Source organism: Castanea sativa, chromosome 3 (assembly GCF_040712315.1).
Source record: "Castanea sativa cultivar Marrone di Chiusa Pesio chromosome 3, ASM4071231v1".
NCBI classification, from domain to species: domain Eukaryota; kingdom Viridiplantae; phylum Streptophyta; class Magnoliopsida; order Fagales; family Fagaceae; genus Castanea; species Castanea sativa.
Window position 1 is genome coordinate 29,895,671 of NC_134015.1, and position 24,508 is coordinate 29,920,178.

The 24,508-nt window shown below is 34.8% G+C and overlaps 1 protein-coding gene across 1 annotated transcript; it reads left to right on the plus strand.

Annotated features, from left to right (window-relative positions):
- Window positions 1-595: 595 nt before the first annotated feature.
- Window positions 596-10,877, plus strand: LOC142629450 (uncharacterized). The gene is made up of 9 exons (XM_075803437.1): window positions 596-1,787; window positions 2,054-2,295; window positions 4,128-4,146; window positions 5,003-5,208; window positions 5,392-5,501; window positions 5,622-5,720; window positions 8,917-9,367; window positions 9,477-9,614; window positions 10,446-10,877. The coding sequence occupies exons 1-8, from the start codon at window positions 883-885 to the stop codon at window positions 9,563-9,565; spliced, it is 2,121 nt and encodes a 706-aa protein (XP_075659552.1). The 5' UTR covers window positions 596-882; the 3' UTR covers window positions 9,566-9,614; window positions 10,446-10,877.
- The last annotated feature ends 13,631 nt before the right edge of the window (window positions 10,878-24,508 follow it).

Genomic DNA, 24,508 nt, shown 5'->3' on the forward strand with positions numbered 1-24,508 from the left:
GGAAGGAAAGGGAGTGGAGGGGAGTAGAGTAGTGTTGGCTAAAAATAAACTAATTTTATGCTAAATCTACTCTATTCTACTTACCCTTAATCCAATCGGACCATAAGTCTAAAGAAATTTAAAATTCTATTCTAACTAAAATTATATTTCAAAAATTTAAAAGAATTTAAGAATGAAATTGAAAATTTATATAAGTTATTTCAATCAACTAACATAACTTTGTATTTTAATATAATAAAATTTAAACATTGCATGCCATATTTATGCAAAGTATTTCTATAATATAATTTAAATGAAAGCCTATTAAAGTTTCATTAAAATCTTGTTATTATCTAAAAAAATATTTATTTTATATAGAATTTTTAATTAATATGGACATGCTACTAATATTATGAATTATAAACTTTCTACCAAATTAAATGAAATAAGAAGAATCAAATTGACCTATACCAAATTGACTAATAGTATTTTATTTAAAAAAAGAAAAAGAAAAAAAAAAAAAGTGAAGGGCGGGCGAGTCTCCGACCCACGTGGTACTTGGTGGAGAAAGAGAAAGAGAAAAAGAAAAAGGGAGTACAATGAAGAATTATCCACGTATTCCAGGTTTGAGGCCTTGAATCTAGCTAGCATTTGTATTAGCAAATCAGAAAACAAATTGTGAATTGTCAAAATCTCTCTCTCTCTAAAACAATGGAACAATTAGGCGCAGTTTTCCTCCAAATCAAACAAAGAAACAAGAAGTAAAGTGATCTACCGACCACCAATATCCATTCCTCCTCCGCAGGCTTTTATAATTAGCTTCTCTCTCTTTCTCAACCCTGTGGGTGTGGGTGTGGGCATTCTCTGTATTATTATTGATGTTTTTACACATCAATCGAGTAAATGATTCCACAACCACAACCCACCGCTTCTTCATCTTCATCTTCATCTGCATCTGCTGCTTCCTATTTCTCCCAATCCCACCTCTTCTGCCCATCTTGTAAACGCTTCTTCAATCCCATCATCCCTTTTCCTTTCTCCAAACGAAGAAAAAAACAACAACAACTAGTTCTGGTTTCTATCTTTCCCCGTCATCACCACCACCAACAACAACAAAAAACAATCCTTTTCTCTTCTTCTTCCTCTAATTCCACCAATTTTAACAACAACCACAGTACTAACTTACAATCCTTACACTTGTTATTACCGCTCAATTCTTATTCTTCTAAGAGACCAACTGCTAAAACCTTGGACCAAGTGGATGAATTCTCACTAGAACTAGAACAAGAACAAGTTCCCATTCCAAACAACAACTTTACCAATTTCCAAGAAGACCCAATTGTTGACAAGCTTAGAACCCAACTGGGTGTCATTCACCCCATTCCATCTCCTCCCATCAATCGAAACATTGTAGGATTATTCGTATTTTTCTTCTTCGTTGGTGTTGTTTTCGATAAGTTATGGACTTCCAGGAAGAGAAACAAGGACGACCAAAGGCACCTTGGTGGCGGTGGCGGTGGCGGTGGCGCTTGGCCCCAGGTTCCCACTAGCTTTTCTTTGCTCTTGGAAAAGGACTTGCAGAGGAAAGAGTCGGTGGAATGGGTGAACATGGTGTTGGTAAAGTTGTGGAAGGTTTATAGAGGTGGGATTGAGAATTGGCTCATTGGTTTGCTGCAGCCTGTCATTGATAACTTGCAGAAGCCTGATTATGTGGAGAGAGTTGAGATCAAACAGTTCTCCTTAGGTGATGACCCCTTGTCTGTCAGGAACGTTGAGCGCCGCACTTCACGTCGTGTCAATGATTTGCAGTTACTATCTCTTCGTTTATATTTTTTCTTTCTGCTATTCAATACTTTGCTCAACACTATTCAATATTCAATATTTATTATCAAATGCTCAAATTTAATTTTGTGTCTTTGATTGACATGTTGCCAAGAGCCTTGTAGTTATGAGGAAAACATTTGAATTATCAAAAAAACAGTACTTTGATCAACATGTTTGTTTGGAGTTCTGGGTTCATTGACATGAGATATTGTATCAAACTTATTTTTCTAAATCTATTGATGTCATCTAGGTACCAAATAGGGCTTCGGTATACCGGTGGTGCTCGTATGCTGCTAATGCTGTCACTGAAATTTGGTATTATCCCTATTGCCGTGCCAGTTGGTGTTCGAGATTTTGACATTGATGGGGAGCTTTGGGTCAAATTACGGCTGATACCAACGGAGCCTTGGGTGGGAGCTGCTTCGTGGGCTTTTGTTTCACTTCCAAAAATAAAATTTGAATTGTCTCCATTCCGCTTGTTCAATTTAATGGGTATGTCCACTTCTCCAACTTGATTTGTCATAATTGTATGGCCGTCATTGGTTTCCTTTGTAGTTTGTGTGCTACTAAATTAGTTACAAGTGTGAAGTTTCTCCTGGCGCATTTTCAAATTTGGGTTGATAACCAAATAAAACTTTGTGATGAAAGGAAATAAAGAACAAGAGAGACTCTTGGGAGAATGACAAGGGATAATCTCCAAAGTGTTACAAGATTATAAAGTGTTTTGTTGCTTCTAACAATAGATGAATTGGTTGGTTTTCTATTTGCTAGAAAATTTGATATATGGCTTCACCTACAATAAGGGAAATTGGGAAAAGATTAGAATTGTTATTGAATTTAAGAAAGATGAGTGACTGACTGCTTGGTTTAGAAGCAAGTTGTCAGTATTAAGTTTCTGTTGTTTGAATAGTAATATTCTTATGCCACTTTTATTTTTAAGGTCCAGGTTAGTTTATTAGGAGTGACCTTTCACTACATGTCCTATAAGAACCTTTGGATTCTAATCAACTAAGTGAGAGAGACAGAGTGTTCCCCAAGACTCTTCAGAGCAGTATTATCATTATAAACTTCCATAGACCTTGATATTAACAAATCTAAACTCTAATATTGACCAAGCAAAATTTACCAGCCAAGCAGTGTTCTCTTTAGGATCATGTGAGTCACCCCTGAGCTCCTTAGTTGCTTGAATTGCTAGTTTTTTTTTAATTAAAAAAATAAAAAGCATTCCGGTTTTAATTAAGGATCCATTGACTCTTCACAGTTATATATAAACTTTTTCATCTTGTCAGAAGAACTCCTATCTTGTATAATTAGGTGGCATCCCATTGGCATTTCTTTAATTAATTTACTTATGGAGAGAAAAATTCCAGCCAAACAAGATTTTAGAATATTGCTAATGTCCTTTATATATATATAAAATAGGAGAGAATGTTCATTATAGCCCACTTGTTTCTGGAAGACTCCAGAAGCCCCAGATGCATCTCTCTGTTAGAGACTGGAGCCCTTTCTTCTAGAGAAACAAAAAATCGAAAAAAAATAATAGAGAAAAAATGCTTTCACCTTATCTCTCGATCTTTTCATGGGTGATGTCTCTGAAGCAGAAACTTATAAAAAATAAATAAATAAAAAAAGAAGATTTAATTTGCTGCTAATAAGTTAGTATCTCAAGAATATATTTCGTTTAATCAGTAGATCTATATTCTCTCTCCATCAATTTCTCTCTCATGAAGATTCTGAGAATGATTCTTCAGTTTATCCTCTCCATTTCATACCGTTGATCTGGTGTACATGTCCAAGTCTAGCACTAATTGTCCAACTTATAAAAAGTTCTATTAATAGTTTGGGTTTGGCTCATTGCATGGTAAAAGTTTGTTTCATTCGGTATTGGTATAAAGTAATAAGGAAGGGGAATATTTTAAAGCTGAGAAGCCTGTTCAGTTGTAAAAAAAAAAAAAAAATTAAGATTTGTCCTTTTAAATTAATATTATGCAGTCCATCAGTCTGATTAACATGATTGAAGGAAACAGAAAGCCAGCTGAAGTTACAGTGCATCTGTTTTTTCAAAACATGTCCACCCATGTGATAACATTTGCTAAGTCTTCTTTACCTTGGAAGACAGCTTTTTGTATGGATGGGTAGAATTCCCTGTACTTGTCAAATATTAAATTAATATTTGATACAATTTGTGATTGCATCCATCATGCATAGTGTTACATAATTGTCTGTATCTAGCTACAAGCTGTTTTACATGATATAAAGATACTAATGCATGTTTCCTTCTTTTTTTTTTCCCCTTCTTTTGTGCGTGCATTGGACAAAATCAGCAATTCCTGTTCTCTCAATGTAAGTGGACTCTGTCTCCCTTGGTCATTATAAATTGTAGCATATTCTCCTTGCAAATGCAATTATTGTAGTCTTTTTTGCGTAGATTTATAATTTATTTCTGTTTTTTGTTTTAAATGCTATAATATGCTTCCCATACTGATTTGATTAATCTAGGAAGGAAATAGTTCTTTTGGGAGCTCCACTTGCATATGCTTTGAGACATAATTCTCATTTATATATCATGGGATTATAATTTATGATTGCATTCTTGTCTTTGAAAAACCAAATGAGCAATAACTCTCAGAGCACTTCAAATTGCATGAAAGATCAGCTGATTTCTTCAATTCTTTGGAAATAATTATCCTTATGATTTTTTTTTTCTTTTGTTTTCTTTTTTACTGTTTTAAATGCTTTTTCTTCATGATTTAGCCGTGAAATTTCAAATCCATCTCTCATGTAGATATTTACATGTGTATGTGTGTGTGAGAGAGATATATAAATATAATTGGTCAATCCATTAATTGAATTTACATTAAAAAAAAAATCCAGTATGGCTTGCCACTAGTTTTTATGCAACTGATCACATCAGTAAAAATGGGTGAAATCTTATACTTGATGGTATGTTTTAACATATCATCACATCATATCAAACTCTCTCTCTCTCTCTCTCTCTCGTGATTGGGTGATTGTAGTGGTATTCTTCTGTCAAATGTATAAGTGTTTCCCAGTAATACCTAAAGGCATAATCTCCTCCCTTAAATTTTCTGATAACTTCATATTTACTCTGGATGTGCATCATCCATTTCTTTTGCCTTTGTATGCCTGTTATACATATTGTCCACTATCTGACTTATTCTTAATTACATTTCTCTAGGTTTTTGACAAAACTTCTCACTGAGGATTTGCCTCGGCTTTTTGTACGTCCAAAGAAGATTGTTTTAGATTTTCAAAAAGGAAAAGCAGTTGGACCTGTTGCAAATGATTTTAAACCAGGAGAAATGCAAGAAGGGAACAAAGATTTTACTGGAGAATTGTCAGTGACTCTTGTAGATGCTCGGAATCTGTCTTATGTTTATATTGGTAACAATTATATCTCTTTTTTCCAATGAGAATTCCTGTTTTCTTAATGAATTAATGTTAAACTTCCACATTTGTTTTCTAAAAAATGTTAATATCATATGGTATGTGAACATGATCCTTTGATTCGTTTCTATGTCCTCTTTTGATCCCTTTCTATGTCCTATTTTCTCCGTTTCTTGTCAGGCAAAACAGATCCATATGTTGTTCTAAGCCTGGGAGATCAAATTATACGTAGTAAAAAGAATAGCCAAACCACAGTCATTGGGCCACCTGGTGAGCCAATATGGAATCAGGTGAAGTTTTCTGGTTATTTTAATTAAAATACATGCAAGAAGCTATTCATTACATCATCCAACTTTATTCAAATCTGAAAGCTGAACTACTATTGATCATGTATATGTGACTTTTGGCAGGATTTTCATATGCTTGTTGCAAACCCTAGAAAACAAAAATTGTACATCCAAGTAAAGGATTCTCTAGGATTCACAGATTTGACTATTGGAGTAGGGGAGGTAAGTTATTTTTTTCTTCAAGGAATTTTGGATGGTTGCGTAACTTAATTAATTAACATATTTGGTAATTATGAGGTTGTCAATTGGAATTTTAACGTAGTTTCTTAAATAGGACTACTAAAAGCCCTTATGCCATTGCCAACAACATCAACATGCTATATGAAACTCATTATTCCTTGTAGCCCTAATTTCTATTATGTATATTCATATGAGTGTGTTAAAATTTATATTAAAAAAAAAAAACTACTGTAGAAACATATATAACTAGTACGCTAATACTATACTATCCAATGTTTTGAAAACCAGTCTAATACTATACTATCCAATGTTTTGAAAACCAGACTGGTTTTCAAAACATTGGATAGTATAGTACAAATAAGTTATAAGAATCATTTGAACCGTGGTTGAACCAGCTGGTCGGTGACATTGTTTGTGGTTTAACTGTGGCTTAGATCAATTATCTATTTTTGGAAAATGCGTAAGTGGAATTTTCAAGTTCGAACTAAGGTAGCCCTCCATGTCTTACCTTTCAAGCTAATCACTAAGCAACACATGCTTTCTGATACATTTAAATGAAAAACTAAGGGGCTGTTTGGATTTGCTGTTTCTATAACTCATAACTCAAAAATGGTGAGACCCATGACTAAGAAGGCTGTTTGGATTTTGTTTCCAGTTTTTGTTTCCATCACTCATAACTCTGATTTTTGAGTGATGAGTTATGGAAACTGAAAACACATTTTAGGTATTTTCAGTTTTCATAATTATTTTTTCAATGGCATTTTCGTAATTAAACATTAACTGAGTGACCCGTTAGTTAGGTCAGCCGCAACTTTTGGCCACTTTTTTATTTTATTTTTTCTCACTGGGTTCGGCTAGTGATCTTCTTCTTTTTCTTTTTTTTTTCTTTTTCCTTTCACACTACTTCTTCTTTCACTGGGTTCGGGTTTCCAGGTTTTTTAATTTTAATTTTTATTTATTATTTTTTTTTCGCTGGGTTCGAGCTCCCTCCGCACCTCTGCCTCCATCGCCCTCTTCTTCCTCTCCCTCCTGTACTCCTCGTAGTCATTCGGCCTTGCCGGATCGTACTCCTCGATCACCAACGTCACCCCAACCAATGCCGGCTGCACCGAGTCTTCTTGCATCAGCGATGGCATTGCCGAAGCCGCAAACGACGTCATGCTCTTCGGCTGTGCCGCCAGTGCCAGATTGGGGGTTTTGGCCTTGGTTTGAGATTTGAGAATGGTTTGCGGCAGAGCGAAGACCGAAGAGGACTTGTAGAGAGTTGGCGGAGCCATCTTGGCGCTGTTGGACCAGACGGTGGTGTTGCTGGGCTTGTCTCTGTCGGTCGAAGAGGGTGGAGGGAGGTCTCCATACAATCTAGGTTGCACCGACACGCCATTTTTGGCAACGTGTCGGTGTCCAACACGTATCGGACACCGGGACCGGTACGACTCGCTGGACTCTGGTGTCCGAGCAGTCTTTTTTTTTTATTATTTATTTTTTATTTATTTATTCACATCTCCGACACGGCTCCGACGCGGCTCCGACACGTCCGACACGCCAACAATGAAAAAAAAAAAGAAAAAAGGAAGAAAATCACAGATTTTGAAACCCACATCTCAAATTTGAAACCCACCCTCCCTCTGACCTCTGCCCGCTGCCGCTGTCCTCTGTCCCTCGCCGGAGCTATCTCGGGCCGATCGGCGAGCTCCATCGTCGTCGATGCCGCCCCTGTCGCTTCCGATCTCTCTCTCTCTCTCGGCGTAGACAACGGGTCCATCCATTTCTCTTCTCTCTCTCTGTTTTTTTTTTTTCTTTCTTTCAGATATTTGGGTGAATCTGATTCTGATTGGGTTACTATTTAACTAACGCGTTTTGTGTTATAACTTATAACGTGTTTTGTGTTATAACTTATAACGCGTTTTGTGATCTTTTTTTTTTTTTTTTTTAATCCCACGTATAGGTCACTGTGTTATACTTATTAGTTATTATTATGATTTTTTTTAATTTTTTTTTTCTTCACTCAGCCTTTTATTTTTCCTTATAAATTATAATATTTATTATGAATTTAGTGATTTTTGTTTTTGTGTAGTCCTTACATAATTTAAATTCTAGATATAAATGTATTTTATGTCTAAAAATATTTAAAAATATGTTTAAATATAAAATTTAATTAATTATTTAATTGCCGTGTCCACGCCGTGTCGTGTCCTTATTTTTCAAAAATTGCCGAATCCCCGTGCTGTGTCCGTGTCGTGTCCGTGCATCATAGCATACAACCCAATGCAGAAAAGACCAAAAAGAAATACATGAGAGAGAGAGAGAGAGTTATTAGGGGCTGTGAGTGAGTCAGGCATGGGTCCCACAAAATAGTAAAAATATTTGAGTGATGACAAGTTGAGTGATGGTGCCAAACAGACTTCGTGTAGGGAGTTGGGGTATTTTAAGTGATGAGTGATGAGTGATGAGTGACGAAAATTGAGTGAGGAGTGAGGAGTGATGAAATAAAAAATCCAAGCATGGCCTAATATATTCAAAGTTAATTTAAAGGGGATAGGTATATTGGGGGATTAAGGACAGGTTAAAAAATTGCTAGTTAATATGGCACATACCAATAAAATAAATAAGCTTTCCCCTTACTTTGTAATTAACCATTTTAAAAAGCAAAATGTATAATTTTATGGTGAAAAAAGATTATAACTAAAATCATATACTTTAAGTGTGACTTTATGTACTTGACGTGACTGAATGTGAAATTTTGAAATTTTTTGTTTGTTTATACAATTATGTTTTGTACTTGAAGCCTGAAGGATTAATTGTGATTTTATTTTATTTTTGTTTATGCTTTATTTTGTACTTCATAGATATTTTTTTTCTAATCAATTTTTACAAATTTATTCTGTTTATTTGCCATCATGGTCCAGTCTTAGAATCTCGAACCTCTCAATTTTCCAGTTCTTTATATTCTTTTTGGGAAACTGAGTCACCAATAAAATAATAAAAAAATCCATAGAAAATTGAAATTGACTTTGCCTTTGGGGATGTAATATAGACCAACAGTATTGAGCTCATGCACAAACTTGACTGCATTCATGGAGAAATTGATAAGGAGAAAGTTTTAATAAGAGAATTTTATAGACTATAGGGTCAAAATTTTAAACTTTCCTATCTGCATCTGATATAATAATATGTCCAGATTGATTTGGGATCTCTCCAAGACACTGTACCAACAGACAAAATTGTGGCCTTACGAGGAGGTTGGGGACTGTTTAGAAAGGGGTCTTCTGGGGAGATACTACTTCGGATGACATATAAAGCTTATGTAGAGGATGAAGAAGATGAGAGGACTGAGGCAGATTCCACTGATGTGGATGCTTCGGATGATGAATTGTTTGATTCTGATCAACCGAATGGTACTTATGAGAAGAGAGGAGATTCTTCAAATGAAACAGATAAAGAATCTTTTATGGATGTTCTAGCAGCATTGATTGTGAGTGAAGAATTTCAAGGGATAGTCTCATCTGAAACAGGAAATAGCAAAGTTTTGGATGATGTCTTAACTAAAGGATCGACAATACCAAGACCACGTGGTCTTAATGCTGAATCCATCCCCTTGAATAACATTGATGATTCTGAAGGTTCTAGAGGTGTTTGCTTTAATATGAACTCTCATATGTGGTTAATATCAACAGTTCACTATTTATGATTCATTTATGCTGTGTGTGCTGATCACTATCAAAAACTTGCCAATTGCAGGGTCAGCGTTACTTTGGCTTGCGGTCATTACATGTATATCAGTGATAATTGCTATCAATATTGGTGGTTCAGGTTTCTTCAATCCTTGATATGCAACAGAGCTTGCAAAGAAGTAGCTTTTGGTGCTTCTTTTAACAAGTAATTCTAGAAATCCCTTTCCACTTTATAATTCTGCCTTGATATATCTTTATGGTTGCATGCGGGCACTGTTATCCCTTTTAAGTACTTGCTTTCCCATTGAGCAAAAAAAAAATTGTTCATCATAGTGTGGGTTTCTGTGCTGTAAAATTTATATGATTGCACCTTAACAAAGACTTCACTTTGTTGCACTCTTTAAACTGCAACTTTGAGTTTGGAAGTTTTTTCACAAGTGAGTTGTGTTGTGATCTGTTGAACCATTTCACTGGTGATTATTATGGTTGTTTTTATGGACTTACTTATTTCTGGTTGACTACTGGTTAGGAGACAAGGTGATTTAAACCTGTTTTAAAAGTATTAAATCTAAGTTTTTAAACCTCATCCAGGCATCAACCCAGTCAAGGGATTGGGTCACTGGGTCATTGGTTGAACGGCTAGATCAATGGTTGAACCCGATATTAGAGAACTGTCATTTCTTTTGATAAATTGTTACAAGTAGGGGAGGGGGGGATTCGAACTATGGTTTTTTCATCATAAAGGAGACTAGTCAATATCACTAATATACAAGGCTCTTGGTAGAGAAATATTGTTTCTAATATAAATATAATTAGAAAGATGTTGTAAATTTTTATCATCAAATTGCACCCTGTTGATTGAATTATGGAAAACAACAAAAAATAAAAGAAGAGGAAATTTGTGTATGCAAAGTGATGTTCCAGTTGAAAATATAGCCATTTGCTATGAAGTTTATTTGTGATTTTGGTATAATATCTTAATTAATTCAGCTAAAATAGACTGTCTGCTCAATGAAATTGCCTTGTTTGGTTGCAGGTTATGCAAATTTCTTTTCACATCTAGCAATGAACTTTCCAAATGGTACATTTTCCAATTGGCTTCTATTAGTATTTACATTCTGTAAATTCATGGTTACTGGCAGAGAAAATGTTCTGTTGGCGGCAGAGGAAAGTTTTGGCCTCTTTTTGTCTTGACCCATAACAAGTGTATACAAAGTTGTCAAAATCGAGATCCTATATAGGATCGTGGGAGGTAGGTGAGATCGTGGATCGTAGGATTGGATTGTGGATCGTAAGATCGGATTGTGGATCGTAAGATCCTACATTATTTGAAAAAAAAAACAAAAAATACACATTGGTATGTTAAATAATCACATAAATTATATATTCATTGATATAATTATTATACATCACTATATTCATTTGTAAGCATCATTTAAAGAAGCCAAAAATCTCAAAACATGACACTATTGGAATGTCTTTTATTTGGGTTCAACTGACACTTTCTTTACATTAGAGTGAAAAAACTTGGTCAATCGAGATTTTATTTTTCATTTAATTCTAACTAAGCCCTCTATCGAGTTAAAAAATATTACAAGAAATAAAGGTCGTTTGGGATCGTCAGAATCGTGTGATCCTACCGAACTTAAATAATTGCAAAGATACTTGAAAGATCCGGATCATTTTGGGCAAGTGAGATTGTAAAATCGTAGGATTCAAATAAGGAATTTGACAACCATAAGTGTATATGACCATGTACCTCTCTATATATATTCATTAATCATATGACAAAATACTAAAGGGGGTAAAAGTTATTTTTGACCCAAAAAGACGGAGGGAGAGAAAAATGAATAATTGTTGGCAGCAAATTGTTTCTCTTTAATAAATGTCTCTCTTTATGCAGCTGCAAGTGATTATTTTTCCGCTCTATGAGAACAATTTGGAATACACAATCTTGTTCCTTTTAAAGAGAAAAAGACCATTTCAAAACGAATAGTCGTTCGGCTGAGGCATATGATGCTTGTGCCATTTAAAACATCCTCTTCATTCCTCGCGAAATTGAATCCTTCCAAAAAAATATGAATTTTTGATATTATACATTAAAAACTTTCTTTACTTAAGAGGAGATTTGAACCCATACTCTCATTTCAACCGTCCCACGTTTTTGGGGACTTTCCAAAGTAGTATTAATTAGTTTAATATGAATTAGGGGCTGATTGGATTTTTTTTTTCCCCATCACTCATTACTAAAAAATGATAGGACCTACAAAGATGGAGCTTGTTTGACATTGTTTTCTAATTTTGTTTTCATCACTCAATTCTCACATATTTGAGTAATGAGTTACAAAAACTGAAAACAAATTTAAGGTGGTTTTGAATTATAAAAACTGAGTTATGATGATATTTTTGTAAATACATACGTAACTGAGGGGGCCACTGTTAGAGCATTGTCATGTCAAGCTCTTTTTAACTCACCTGACCAATGGCTCCTTCACGCCAAAAAGCAACCCACACAAAAATCATACCATTCCCAAATCAAAGCTCAGAGCTCCTCACACTTCTCAACCCTTAGCCCAGCCACGCCTACTAAGACCCACCTCAGCGAACTCGCGACGGCTAAAGCTCAGATAGGTGAAGGACGACAGCGAGATAAGTTGAAAACCACCACCACCGTTTTTTCATAGTTTCAGAAACCAAGTGGGTAGATCCACCACAACTTTTCATTGTTTCTGGTACTTGTTTCAGCCATTGGTTTTAGTCGTTCTCAAGCACAAAACTTTTTTCTCATCAATGGAAAAAATAGTAGTTGTCTGAAGTGATATAGTTTGTTTGCTATCAAACACTAAAGCTACAAGGAACAAAGAAGAAGACATACTGACATAGAGAAAGAGTCAATCTTTTATTTATTGTAAAAAATGAATAAAGAAGAAGACATACCCACAAGGAACAATGCTTGGTCAAAGGGTGGGCCCCACATGTTTGAGTTTTTGGATTTGAAAACATAACTAGGTTTAGGTGCCAATCCGGGCTTAGAGCATCCACAGCAGTGGAGCTAAAAATTTAGCTTTTTAGCTCCACAAAAAGTTACTTTATCTATTTTAGCTATTCATTTTGCAAAACATGCTGCAGCAGTGGATCTATTTTAACTTTCAACGCAATAAAATAATATAAACATCACAATAAAATAATACATCTTCTACAATAAAATAATACAAATACACAGTCACCACAAACCAAACCCAGGAACCCGAAAATCCAACAACCCAAAACTGAAACTCACCTCGCCGGTACGCCGAAACCCACCACACCAATACGCCGGAACCCACACCGAGATGCCGAAACCCACCACGCCGAGACGCCGGAACCCACGCCGAGACGCCGAAACACACCACGAGGCCCACCACGCCGAGACGCCGAACCCACCACGAAGCCCACCACGCCGATACGCCGAAACCCTCACCGGTACGCCGAAACCCACCACACCAATACGCCGGAACCCACACCGAGACGCCGAAACCCACCACGCTGAGACGCCGGAACCCACGCCGAGACGCCGAGACACACCACGAAGCCCACCATGCCGAGACGCCGAAACCCACCACGAAGCCCACCACGCCGATACGCCGAAACCCACGCCGGTACGCCGAAACCCACCACTCCGATCCACAAGCAAGCACTCCAGTCCACGGAAAGCCACTTCGATCCACGAGGCCGGAGCACAATCCACAACCCAACGACGGTGAGCTTCAGAGAGGGCGGTGAGCTTCAGAGAAGGAGAGACTGAAATGGATGAGCTTTCCGGAGTGATTGAAGCGAGGAGAGAGAGCGTGAAATGAAAGCCAGGAGCAGGGAGTCGAATAAAATAGTATATTTTTTTTTATAACTTTCAGCTACAGTGCTCATGTAGTGATACATGAGCACTGTAGCGCAAAGCTAAAAAAATTTAGCTTTGCCTCCACTGCTGTGTATGGAATTTTGTGGTTTGAGTGGAGTTAAAATAGCAATATAGCTATTTAGCTCCACTGCTGTGAATGCTCTTAGGTGACATTTGAGAATTTTTGAGTGATAGGAAATAAGTTATAGGGTGATGAGTGATGATATTTGAGTGAATATTTTTTTACATCCAAACAAGGCTTTAGACATCGTACGTGGGAATCATAGTTCAAAAAAGATTTTAACTTAAAAGACCACGCCATGGTGACCTATCTATTCTAACCAAACATGCCCCTCAACCAACCACATCGTCCTTACTAGTTAGGTCAGCCTCACTGTCTAGGCTGTCTTCATTAGCAAGTTAAGTTGCTTTACTAGCAAGGTTACCAACACCTTCACCAACAAGGTTTGTAGACACTCTATTTTGTACCCATAATTTAATCTTGTAAGAGGAGAGGATAGTGATTTAATTTTAATATATCCCAAAATAGTCACTAACTCATACATTACACGTCATAAAAAAGATCATGAGGTTCCAAAGATCACAACAATATGCTTGGTTTCTCAATCGGACAGTCGGATCAAAAGATATCGCAAGATAGGGTGAACCCCATCACACTGGATTAATGGAAATTAATTTCATCGCATTGGCTTAATGGAAGTTAATTTTGATTGGTTACTAATTAAAGTTAGTTAAGTGAATTTTGTGATTGGTTAAGTCTATTTCTTAAGGTGTGATTTGTTGCATCAGATTAAAACAAAAAAACTGATAAATATTAAATTTGAACCGATAATGTGATTTTTTTAAAGCAATTATCATTGAGATAATTATTATAAAAGCCAACTTATCATTCTAGTGAATATAGGTTCAAAACACGTCCAAATACATTTTAAACTTAGAAAGACGTTGAAAAATGTAAAAAATGGAAAAAAAAAAAAAAAAATTAAAGGATTTGCCTAAGTGCAAAATCAGCACTTCAAGTGTGCCAATCGTCGCTTGTGAAGTGCCGATTAGCGTAGCATCAGCATATTCATCCGTTTCGTAGTTGCTGACCTTTTAAGCTGAGTTAGCTTATTTTTTAAGTCATTAATCCCTTTGTAAATAAAAGGGAACACCCATCATTCAGCACCTTTAATTCCCTTAACTTTGAAGAGACTATTGCTCTTCAAGCATTTCTCCATTGTTATTGTTCCCTTCTTAGAGATTGGAGAGATCCTTCAAGATCTCTCACATTTCTAAGGAGATTCCCTGTTTTATTTATTCAATTAATTCATGCAGGTATAGTAGGAATTAAATTTATTTCACATGTTTTGATTGTGTATACATTCACATGTTTATAATTGCCATGATTAGTTTCACTTGTTTATAGTCGCCATGATTAAATTGCTCACATGATAAATTCGATACATGAATCTAACATTATCCATGCCTCATTGTAAAATTGAAACTTAGATCTAAAATTAATTCTTTGTTTAGATTCTATAGATCTATCTTTTTATATTCTATTTTCTTTGTTAATAAATCAGATATGATTCTACTAAAAAAATCAGACATGAAATCTATTTTCATAATAGTGTTATATTTTCATATAAAAATTCTGAAATCTATTTTTATATAAAAAATAAAATTTGAAATCTATTTTCATATTATAAATTAGATCTGAAATATGTTTTCATACATTCTCTTTTTCCTTAATAAAAATCAGATCTGAAATCTCTTTTCATAAAAACATTCTTTTTCCTTAATAAAAACCAGATCTAAATTTCTTTGCATAAAAATTATTCATTTTCTTTAATTAAAAAACATATCTTATGCTTTCTAAAAAATAATAATACTTTTCTTAGTAATAAATCGGATCTATTTTTATGTATGTTGAGGTACAAATTTTTGGGCCCTAATATCTTTAGTCCACTCACAAAATATCCACACAAGACCAAGAATTATTTTGAAGCCCACATAAATATCTTCCACATATTACTTAAATATTCTCCACGATATTGGGTTCTCACAAATATTTCCTACATATATAAGCCCCACAAATTAATTTGGGCCCTCTCACAAAATTACCCATTATATTCCACATATTACCCAACTTGGGTTTTCACAAAATTACCCATCACATTGCTACCAACATTGAGCCACGAAATTATACTTCCTCCAATACAAAAAGCCCAAAATCATTTAACTTGTGGGCAAGACCTAGAAAACCCAACAAAACCTTTTACTAAGCCTGTTGCTACACGGCACCTTTCTAAGCCCGTTACTACACGGCATCTTTCTAAGCCCGTTGTTACATGGCACGTCTAAACTCGTTGTTACAGGGCACTTTTAAGCCCGTTGCTGCACGACACTTCTAAGCCCGTTTCTACACGGCACCTTACGAAGCCCATTGCTACACGGCACCTTACGAAACCCGTTGCTACACAGCACCTTAAAGCCCGTTGCTACACGACACCTCTAAGTCCGTTGCTCCACGACACCTCTAAGTCTATTGCTACACGGCAATCTTGCAAAATCTGTTGCTACACGGCAATATCTTTGCAAAATCTCAAACTATTTTACAAAACCCAAATTCTAATTTGACACTATTTACAAAGCCCAAATACTAATTTAGCAAACTATTTTACAAAGCCCAAATACTAATTTGACACTATTTTAGTAAAAGCCCAAATATTATTTTGGCAACTATTTCCATTATTTCCAAAAGCCCAAACAATATTTGGCAACTATTCCATAAAGCCCAATATTATTATGACAACTATTTCAACTATTTCCAAAAGCCCAAATAATATTTGGCCACTATTTCCAAAAGCCCAAACAATATTTGACAACTATTCCATAAAGTCCAATATTATTTTGGCAACTATTTCAACTATTTCCAAAAGCCCAAACAATATTTGACAACTATTTCATAAAGCCCAATATTATTTGGCAACTATTTCCTAAAGCCTAAAATATTATTTGACAACTATTTCATGAAACCCAATATTATTTTGGCAATTATTTCAACTATTTCCAAAAGTCCCAATATTATTTGGCAACTATTTCATAAAGCCCAATGTCATCTTGGCAACTATTTCTAAAAGCCCAATACTATTTTTGACACTATTTCTAAAAGCTCAAATGCTATTTTTTGGCACATATTTACAAAACTTAAATATTATCTTAACAATTATTTCACTTATACTAAACCCCTTACTCATGGGAAAAATAAATACTCTTTCTTTAAAAAATACTCCTCTTACAAAACTTATAAAAGCCCATGTATATCGTTCATAGCAAAACTCTTAATTTTGTAGGGATGATCAAGCCCAAACAAGCCCAAATATAAAACCCAGCTGGGGCCAGCCCAGGCCACACTCAAGTCCCAGCAGCTGGAGCTCATGTGAGCCAACCAGCCAAAACTCAGCACAAATTCAGCAGCTGGAGTCCACTCCCATCAGGTTCCAACTTGTCCAATCAAGTCAGCATAGTACACGTGTCCATCAGAGGTTGAATCCTTCCTCTAGAAACTGAAATATCATCATTTATTGTGTGACATAAAGCTGAAACAGACTTAATATAAGGCTGAAAAGACTTGACCAGAAGCTGGAAGCACTTCAGCCAGCCATCTCCTCTTTCTCATTCAACTCATTCAGTTAAGCATCAAAGGTAGCCATGACCAGGCCATTAAAGCTCCTGAAGCGAGCTGAAATCAACTTATTTTCATTTTAAAAAATATGCATTTTCTGGTTCATGGACCAAGCACATGAACCCCTCATGGGGAAACTTAGGGAAATGTGGTTTGGAGGGCATCAAGGGGATCCCAGCAGAGTTCTCAGCAAAGGCTCAAAGGTTGACACCAGGCTTGGGGTGATGCAACCTGCTTTTGGGAGCTCTGAATCTAGCGAGCAGCACAGCCAAGGTCATTAGCTTAATGTATGCTCTAATTCCATCAGCCATGACCAATCAGCATTAATGCCAAGTCAGAATCCCAGCTGATATTACCCAAAAACAGCAAGAGTTTTCCAAATGGTCAAGCTTGCCATTCTTGGCTAATACTCTAAGAACGAATCCCTAAGGATTTTCTGAAGATTGGGAAAGATTTAGCAAAAGTTATTTGCCAATTGCCCCCTAAATCTCAACTATAAATAGAACCCTCCATTAATGCCTTAGGGGGGAACATGAGGAGACCAAGAAACTCACTCACAAAGAAAAACTCTCACAAAAAACCTTCTGTTTCAACATCTCAAGATCCCAGCAAAGTTCTATGTCACAAAACTCTGATTCTTAAGCATGGAAATTGAGTTCCCCCACTCCTAGTTCAAAAATGCCTCTCTTACCTCTAGCTAAAAACATACAGCACCTCTCCAGCAAAAAGTTCAGAAGCTCTACTATACATTCTCACTCACTGCCTATTCTACTCACAAATGACTCTCCCTACTTATTACATATACTACATCCAAGAGCATGCTTTGGCACCATAATGATCTTGCTGCACTAGTTGGGATCTCTCTCTCTCCCTTCATCTCACACTAAGCTTTTCTCATTTTTTGCTATCATGGAACCCATAATGTTTATCTATTCATTTACTATTCATGGTTATGATATAACTGTTACCATATAATTTTTCCCTCATATTATTGTATTAGAAGACTCTTTCTTAGAGCTAATGGATGATGATTCTGATGTTTCCCCTTAACCTGTGAAATACTTAAAGTTTATTTTACTGTACTGCTGAGTTATTTTTGCTGCAGAAATATTTTTACGGCTGGGTTATTTTCTGCAGAAATATTTTTTTACAGTTGGGTCACTCTTTTCTACAGAAGTACTTTACAGCTGGGTTATTTTTTGCAGAAGCACTCTACTGCTGGGTTATTTTTCTGTATGAATATTTTTACGGCTGGGTCACTCTTTTCTGCAGAAGTACTTTACAGCTGGGTTATTTTCTGCAGAAGCACTCTACCGCTGGGTTATTTTTCTGCAGGAATATTTTTACGGCTAGGTCACTCTTTTCTGCAAAAGTACTTTACAGCTGGGTTATTTTTTGCAGAAGCACTCTACCGCTGTGTTATTTTTCTGCAGAAATATTTTTATGGCTGGGTTACTCTTTTTTGCAGAAGTGCTTCATCGCTGGGCTATTTTCTGCAGAAACACTTCATTGCTAGGCTATTTCACACAATATGCTTTTCAACCGCACTAACGCGTCTACTGTAGGGATTTTTTATGGGCCATTCTTGTAAGTTCGAACCTAGGCCCAAGGCATAAAAATATGGTGAATTATTTGGATCTTCGCCGATAGCCTTTGGGCGGTACATCGAGCTCATCGTCGAGTTTCGGTTTAGGCCCCTGACCTAACATAAATCTCATTTGTCGGGAAGGGAACATTTTTCGCCCCCAACAATGTATAAAATATATTTTCTCATATATAAATCATAGATCCAATTTTTTTTAATCTCTTAGAACAATTTCTGAAATTCTCTTTCAAAAAGTAGATCTATGAATCTAGGTTTAGATTTATTTTTAGATCTAGGGAAACTAATGATTAAGGTTGTAATTTAACATTAATATATTGTTTGATTGCTTGTGGGTATATGAATGACCATCTTTATTGTGGATGTCTCGCAACGGTCGACCACCCATTGCGGCGACGCAGGTGATTGGAATTGAGTTGATTTTAACCTATTATTCATTAAAGGTAAGTGAAGTCGCCACCAATCATTGAGTTTTTTTGAATGTGTGATTGGTCACCTGACTTTGTTTGATTTTTTTACCAATGCTAGGCTAAGAAAAATGGTCGTTGTCCCTAATTTAATGCGGACGGCAAAAAATCTTGATTCTTGAGTTTGGAAGTCTGGTTACATGTGGGGAAGGTGTTAGGTGTTAGGATGTGTGCCCTTAAATCCTATTGTATGATATTATGTATGACATTATGTATGACTTAATATTGTAAATAATAAAGTTGTTTTGTTATTATCTAAAAATAATGGTAACATGAATATTGAGATATTATCATATAGTCCATGAGATGCATAATATGTGATTTATATGATTTAGTCACAGAAGATATAGATCACAAGTTCATTGTAAACTCAGAATTTTTGTTCATAGTTGGTGATGAAATTGGGTATTTCATTTGTGAAGACTATAACATATCAACTAAGATGATTTGTCTTGATCATGGAAATGGAGATTTTTAGTTGGTATGTTGATATGTTTTAAGAGTTAAGACATATTGAACTGGACCGCTGTGAGATTCATTATTCTCCAAATGACTGTTAAATAAATAATAAATCTCACGATTTATATTTACATGAACTCTTAATCCTGAGAGAATAATAGGCCTGATCATGAGATGTAGGTTATTTTAATATATTAGGAGTGAGATTTAAAGTTAATGATCAAAACATCAGTATGTTGGGCAGTCACATTTAGTATTGATGGAACATATATTCTCAAGACAGAATTCGTAGTCTCTTAATAGAGATATAAAATAATCACTTGAGATAAGTTTAATGAGTTTGGTTATTCAGAGTGTTAGGCCTAACCACTTTAGCAAAGAGTTACTAAAGTATATATTTATGAAATTGGATTTCATAAATATATGATGAATAACATTAAATGATTAAACCGAGTACTCAAGGAATTAAGATGTAGTAATTTACAAAGTGGCGGTCTACATTTATGACTTTGTATTACTACGAATATTTTATGAAGGGGTTGCATGTATAATAAAGACTTGGGATATAATTTATAAATAAGGCCTAGAGTGCAACTATATTTATATAGTGGTATTAAATATAGTTAATGGTAACTTTAGATTTTTCAAGAGTTGACAAAAGCTCAAGGCCCATTGGAGCTAGTGTCTTATTGGTCCCTTTTGATCCCACTCCAAGCCACATACTAAAGCCCAATTGGAAAGGCCCAAAAGGTCAGCCCAATTAGATAATCAGTTAGATACAAAAGAAGATACATACAGAATATTATTATGTGTGTGTGACACTATTGTGAAATGGTATGTATATGAGTGAGAGATACACTCTTATTCTCCCTTGAACTGATTGAGAGACCACACTTCTTGGGCGTTAGTGGAATTGGAGTGAAGATTAAAAGTGTTCTAAAGTGCTTTTGATCTTTGTTTTGAAATTCACCGCTTCAAGGTACGCTCTCTTATTTTTGAATTCTGAAATTTACATAGTGCATGTTATCAATTACAAATGAAGTAGATCTGTTTATTTTCCGTTGCGTATATTTTGTATGCGATACAAACATATATTTTTCCAACATTAGGCACCCACAATTCCTATCCAGAGATAGTCCATTGTTTTGGTAAAATCTTAATTTTTGGATATTGGCCGTTTAAAACAAAATATTGGGGGTTAACTTTTGGGGCTTTAAAAGAATTGGGCTTTGAGGTTTAATTTTGGAAGGGGTGTGGTCTCTATCAATGCTTTGTTAGCACATTTGGAATCATTGCAAAATTTTCATGACGAAAATCCAGCTGCTGTAGACACTTGATTTTGCACCTATAATTTAATTTTGAAAGATGGCTAGAGTGACCATTCTATACCTGAAATTTAGAGTTGCATTACGTACATTAATTCATTCATTGCATATCATAAAAATGATCTTGAGATTCTAATGATCGCGATGGTATATTCGATTCATAAATCGGACCGTCGGATTGAAAGATATCACATGATCAAATTCTCACGGTCTGCATGCATTTTGTTTGGGTGGAATCGACCACACATGATTAATTTAAATTAATTTTGATTGATTAAAAATTAAAATTAATTAAATAATTTTGTGATTGGTTGTTGGTTAGTGTCAAAAATAGACTTGCTTGCATGTGAATAAAGTGAATAATCAGATAATAAAGAAGTTATGGATAATTAAGTCTATTGAGAATATTTATCTATCAGATAATTATTACTTTAAAGAATTGAATATCAAGAAAAATTGATTAATTTTTCAAATACGAATAAAAAACGCATTTAGGTGAAATTTTCGGCTAAAAAATCCTCAAAAAATGAGTCCAAATTGAGTCAAAACTCAAAAGTAGGCCTGGCACCCAAGAGGGTCTGTCGGCACTCTTGGAGTGCCGATTGGCCCAAACGTGTGGCTCGGCCCAGGAACCTCCTGATTGAGATAAAATTTATCTTTTTTGAATTTTCAGAGATAAGGATGTGTTCTAATTCGTATGTGATCTCATTCAGCTTATTTTTTAAGCATCCCAACCTCTATAAATAGAGGAAAAATATCATAATTCAGGGCTCTTCTTTTCTGACTTCGCTGCTACCCTTACGTTAAAGACGTTCTGGAAGCTTTGGCTTTAGAAACTTCTTTTTTGTAAGTAAAATATTGGCCAAAATGCACTTTTGGTCCCTACATTTTGGGCCGATTCTCATTTTGGTCCCAAAATTGATTTTGTTCCTATTGTCGTCCCTAAAAAAAGAAAATCGACTCTATTTTGGTTATTGTCGTCAACCCACTAACAGAAAATCCTACATGGCTAACGAAGTACCATGTTTGCACTGATGTGGCATTGACGTGTCAATGACGTGGCATTAAAATATCATTAAAAATTCTATTTGGCATTTTTTTAGTGCCACGTCAGCATTTTAATTATTTTTTCAAAAACCACATTAGAAAATATAATTTTGATTTAAATTGAAAATACAAATTTGATTTAAATTTAAATTTAAATTTCTCAAGTCTCACATTTTCAAGCATTTTATGTTTCCTTAACCAAATACAAATATTCAAAAGATTTAGGTTTTAAGCTGGAAATCAAATCAACTTCTCTAGTTCTCTTCTCCTTTCTCTCTATCTGAGCTATTCCACGACTACCATGAGCCACCACTGGCGGTGATTTTTCTCCAAACCTCGCTCTATCCTCACGATCTTACTCTTTCTAATCCTTCAATACTCACAAATCGGCAAAGCCTCTATGGCCGAACCTTGAGCTTCTCTTCATACTGAATCGGCAAGGCCTCTCTTTCAGTGTCCTTTGCTCCACCGCTCCGCTCACCAGAGGTTTGATCTGGGTTTGTTTTTCCATTTGGGTGTTGTTTGTTTTAAATTTATGTGTTTTTCTTTTCCATGTGGGTTTAATGATTTTTCTGGGTTTATGGGTTTCGGTGGAGGATGGTGTTTGGATATGGAAAATGTAACATCGCCGGTGGTGGCCGTGGCATGCAACAAGATGAGAATCAGTGTCCATGAGTGGGTATCTGGGTTGGTTTGATACTTGTATGATTGAGTTTGTTCAAATCTGGGTATCCTTGCTATTGATCTTGGTATGTTTGTGTTTTTGTTTTTTGGAGAGAACGTGGTTTTGTTTTTTTGGTTCAGATTTGGGTATCTTGCTTGCTCTTGTTCTGGGTTTTGTGTGTGTTTGTTTGTCAAGAGAAATTCTGGGTTTGTGGGTTTGCTTCTGATTGAGTTGGTTACTGGTTTATGGGTATATTTCTTCGGTTTATTTATGGTTTGGTTTGGTTTCTTTGGATTTGATAAAGATTAGATTTTGTTGCTGGATTTGGATTTGGGGTTTGCTGGAGATTAGATTTGGTTGCTGGAAGAACATGAAGAACAAGATCAGTTTATCACCACAGACTTATGTTCTTACGAAAAAAAATAATGAAAGTAAAATAATAATAAATAAAATTAGATTTAAGGTTTTTTTTTTCAATTTCTGACTTGGCTTTTAAAAAGAATTAAAATGCTGAGGTGGTATTAAAAAATGCCAAATAGAATTTTTAATGATATTTTAATGCCACGTTAGTGCCACATCAGTGCAAACATGGCATTCCGTTAGTCACGTAGGATTTTCTATTAGTGGGCTGACGGCAAGGACTAAAATAAAATCGATTTTCTTTTTTTAGGGACGATAATAGGAACAAAATCAATTTTGGGACCAAAATGGGAATCGGCTCAAAATATAGGGACCAAAAGTGCATTTTCGCCTAAAATATTTTAGACCTCAAAGAAGTGAAAATTTCTTTGATTTCTAAAATATTCTTCTGCAAGAGGTATTTAGTTTCATTCTTCTGTCTGTTTTTCTTTTCCATTAATTAATATGTTGTAATTGTTCATTGCATGAATTTGGTTAGTATGTTTGATTTTGTTATGCCTTGTTTTTAATTCATATTTTCCATGCTTATATACTTAGTTGGAATTTTCTTTGACATGTTCCTTAGTTGATTGTTTGTTTTAATTTTTTTCTTTGATTTCAAAATCTGCTAATAATCACCAAAACATTTAAAAATATATATAAAAACGGATTTGTATTTTCACTAAATACAGTTCTAGAAATTGTTCGAGTAAAAAAATATCTGTATTTTCAATAAATATAGATCTAAATTTTTTTTCTTGTCATAAAACTTATCTATATTTTCATTAAATATAGATTTGAATTTTTTCTAGTCACAAAACTGATCTATATTTTCATTAAATACTAATCTGAATTTTTTCTAGTCATAAAACTGATCTGTATTTTCATTAAATACAATTCTGAATTTTTCAAACACAAAAAATAGATCTGTATTTTCATTTAATACAATTCAAAAAATATATATATATATATATATAGGATTTTGCTAATATGTGCCATTAGGCCACGCAATAATTAATCTTTTTTGGTAATTTTTTTTTAGAATTGAAAAAGTATTGACAGCTTTTGCAATTCCCGAGAAAATGTTTCTAAAAATGGACTGCTTAATGTGTGCCTTATTTATATAAAATTATAGATTTTGAAATTTGAAAGAATGAATTAAGAGTTAGGGTTTTTTTTATTTTTTTATTTTACATATGTGATGCATGCATAATAGATTTGAATTATGAATATGGGTCATCTTTATATATAAAAAAAAAAAATCTCATTTTTTAACTTTTCAAAACAGATCTAATTGTTCTTAACAAAATCTTCCTTTTTACCCTTTACAAAAATAGATCTGATTTTTACAAACCAAATCCTTTTTTTTTTTTTTTATCCTTTACAAAACATATATGATTTTTATTCATCAAACTCCATTTTTTTTTCAATCTTATAAAATAGATCTGATTTTCCTTTAAGAAGAGGTCTTATTCATAAGAAAAATTTGCTTAAATTAATTTTGTCAAATGTTTGTTACATGTGTTATAATATATCATTCAACATTATACAAAATGGTATATAATGGTCA